The sequence below is a fragment of the Colobus angolensis genome, unplaced genomic scaffold, assembly GCF_000951035.1.
Source record: "Colobus angolensis palliatus isolate OR3802 unplaced genomic scaffold, Cang.pa_1.0 Scaffold61, whole genome shotgun sequence".
Lineage (NCBI taxonomy): Eukaryota > Metazoa > Chordata > Mammalia > Primates > Cercopithecidae > Colobus > Colobus angolensis.
This window is the reverse complement of record NW_012119710.1, coordinates 7,019,400-7,021,502: the sequence shown is the minus strand read 5'-3', so window position 1 is coordinate 7,021,502 and position 2,103 is coordinate 7,019,400. Positions and strand designations below refer to the sequence as shown.

The 2,103-nt window shown below is 43.6% G+C and overlaps 1 protein-coding gene across 1 annotated transcript; it reads left to right on the top strand.

Moving 5' to 3' along the window:
- Nucleotides 1-861: 861 nt before the first annotated feature.
- On the top strand, nucleotides 862-1,839 carry LOC105527185 (olfactory receptor 1S2). The gene has a single exon (XM_011963467.1). The coding sequence runs from the start codon at nucleotides 862-864 to the stop codon at nucleotides 1,837-1,839; it is 978 nt and encodes a 325-aa protein (XP_011818857.1).
- The last annotated feature ends 264 nt before the right edge of the window (nucleotides 1,840-2,103 follow it).

Genomic DNA, 2,103 nt, shown 5'->3' with positions numbered 1-2,103 from the left:
GGTTTCTTATTGCTACAGCCTCCTCTGCCCTGATAGGCTGTTTCTGGATTGGAATCTCAACAAGGTGACTTGACTGCAATGACCTCCTATAGCATCACATGTCCTATCGGAAATTGACATATTTATGCCATGCCATGGGTGAAAATGCAGTATTGCCCTACAAACCACCATCTTTTCCCTCTACCCCTGCCATCATGACCTGATCCAGTGACCCCCTCACCTTTAGAAGTGAGAGGCAAACAGAAATCTTTAAGTGTATGTGTGCCCCCTAAATTTTCTTGAAGCTAACATGTAGCCACAGATGAACTAAAACCCTCGCTGCTCCTTCTTGTACTCATTCCTCAAAAGCACTTGTTCTGGATTAGTGGGATGAAGCACCCACACAATGGTGTACACTCCCATAGCCATTCCTAACCCTCAGTTGTGTTTACTTCCCCAGTCTCTTCACTTCCACGAGACTTGAAATTTTTTTTCTTTTAGATTTAAAGGATAAAGTTGAACAAGGGGACCAGTTTGGTCACTTTTAAGTAATTGCTGCATGTGTACATAACATCTTTAGAATATAGGGTATGCCTCACCTACGATCCTCATTTGGGAGATTGAAACTACATTTAAAACCAACTGGAAAAGTCACATTCAGAATCCTGTTAGAGTTTAAAACATGTTCATTGAGAAGTATCTGCCATGTCCTGTCTTTTTCCATGACACTTTCCAAATTTCTACACTGCTGAAATACTTCCTTATTAAGTAGCACTTCCACTTAATAAGCAGAAGAAACTTTATTGCCCATCAGCCAAAAGGAAGTGCCTCACTGCAATGACTGCAGTCAAATGACACCATGCTAAGTTTTCTTGTAGGAGTATGAAGACTTTGTGTTCCTTTCTTCAGATCAGCAGAAACATGCATCAAGGAAACCAAACCACCATCACTGAATTCATTCTCCTAGGACTCTCCAACCAGGCTGAACATCAAAACCTCCTCTTTGTGCTTTTCCTGGGTATGTACCTGGTCACTGTGGTTGGGAATGGGCTCATCATTCTGGCCATCAGCTTGGATACGTACCTTCACACCCCCATGTATCTCTTCCTTGCCAATCTATCCTTTGCTGGTATTTCCTCCATTTCCAACTCAGTCCCCAAGATGCTGGTGAGTATTCACACAAACAGCCAGTCCATCTCTTATGAGAGCTGCATCACACAGATGTACTTTTCTATTGTGTTCGTCGTCACTGACAATTTGCTCTTGGGGACCATGGCCTATGACCGCTTTGTGGCGATCTGCCACCCTCTGAACTATATAACTCTCATGCGACCCAGGTTCTGCATTTTGCTCACTGTCATCTCGTGGCTCCTCAGTAATATTATAGCTCTGACACACACCCTTCTGCTCATTCAATTGCTCTTCTGTGACCACAACACCCTCCCACACTTCTTCTGTGACTTGGCCCCTCTGCTCAAACTGTCCTGTTCAGACACAATGATCAATGAGCTTGTGTTATTTATTGTGGGTTTATCAGTTATCATCTTCCCCTTTGCACTCATCTTCTTCTCTTATGTCTGCATCATCAGAGCTGTCCTGAGAATATCATCCACACAGGGAAAGTGGAAAGCCTTCTCCACTTGTGGCTCTCACCTAACAGTTGTATTACTGTTCTACGGAACCATTGTAGGTGTGTACTTTTTCCCCTCCTCCGTTCACCCTGAGGACACTGATAAGATTGGTGCTGTCCTATTCACTGTGGTGACACCCATGATGAACCCCTTCATCTACAGCTTGAGGAATAAGGATATGAAAGGTGCCCTGAGAAAGCTCATCAATAGAAAACTTTCTTCCCTTTGATGTCCTGGACATCTACATTCGTTTAGTCCACACAATCAGATAAGTGATTCAACCCAGAGTGTATGGTGCAGTTATAATGGTTCAACTTTTGATGGACTTGCAGATATCTGTCTCCTATTCCAACTGCTGAGGGAGTTGGAGCTTTTCCACTTAGCTCTTGTCTTGTAAATAAAACTGGTAACCACCATGGTAAGTCACAAGAACAACATGCATCCTTAGAGAGTAGATTGGTGGTAACCAGGGCCCAGGAGAAGAGAAGTGGAG

Excerpts from the sequence above, each read along its gene's own strand:
- LOC105527185 (XM_011963467.1), top strand. The coding sequence starts at position 862 with ATGAAGACTTTGTGTTCCTTTCTTCAGATCAGCAGAAACATGCATCAA.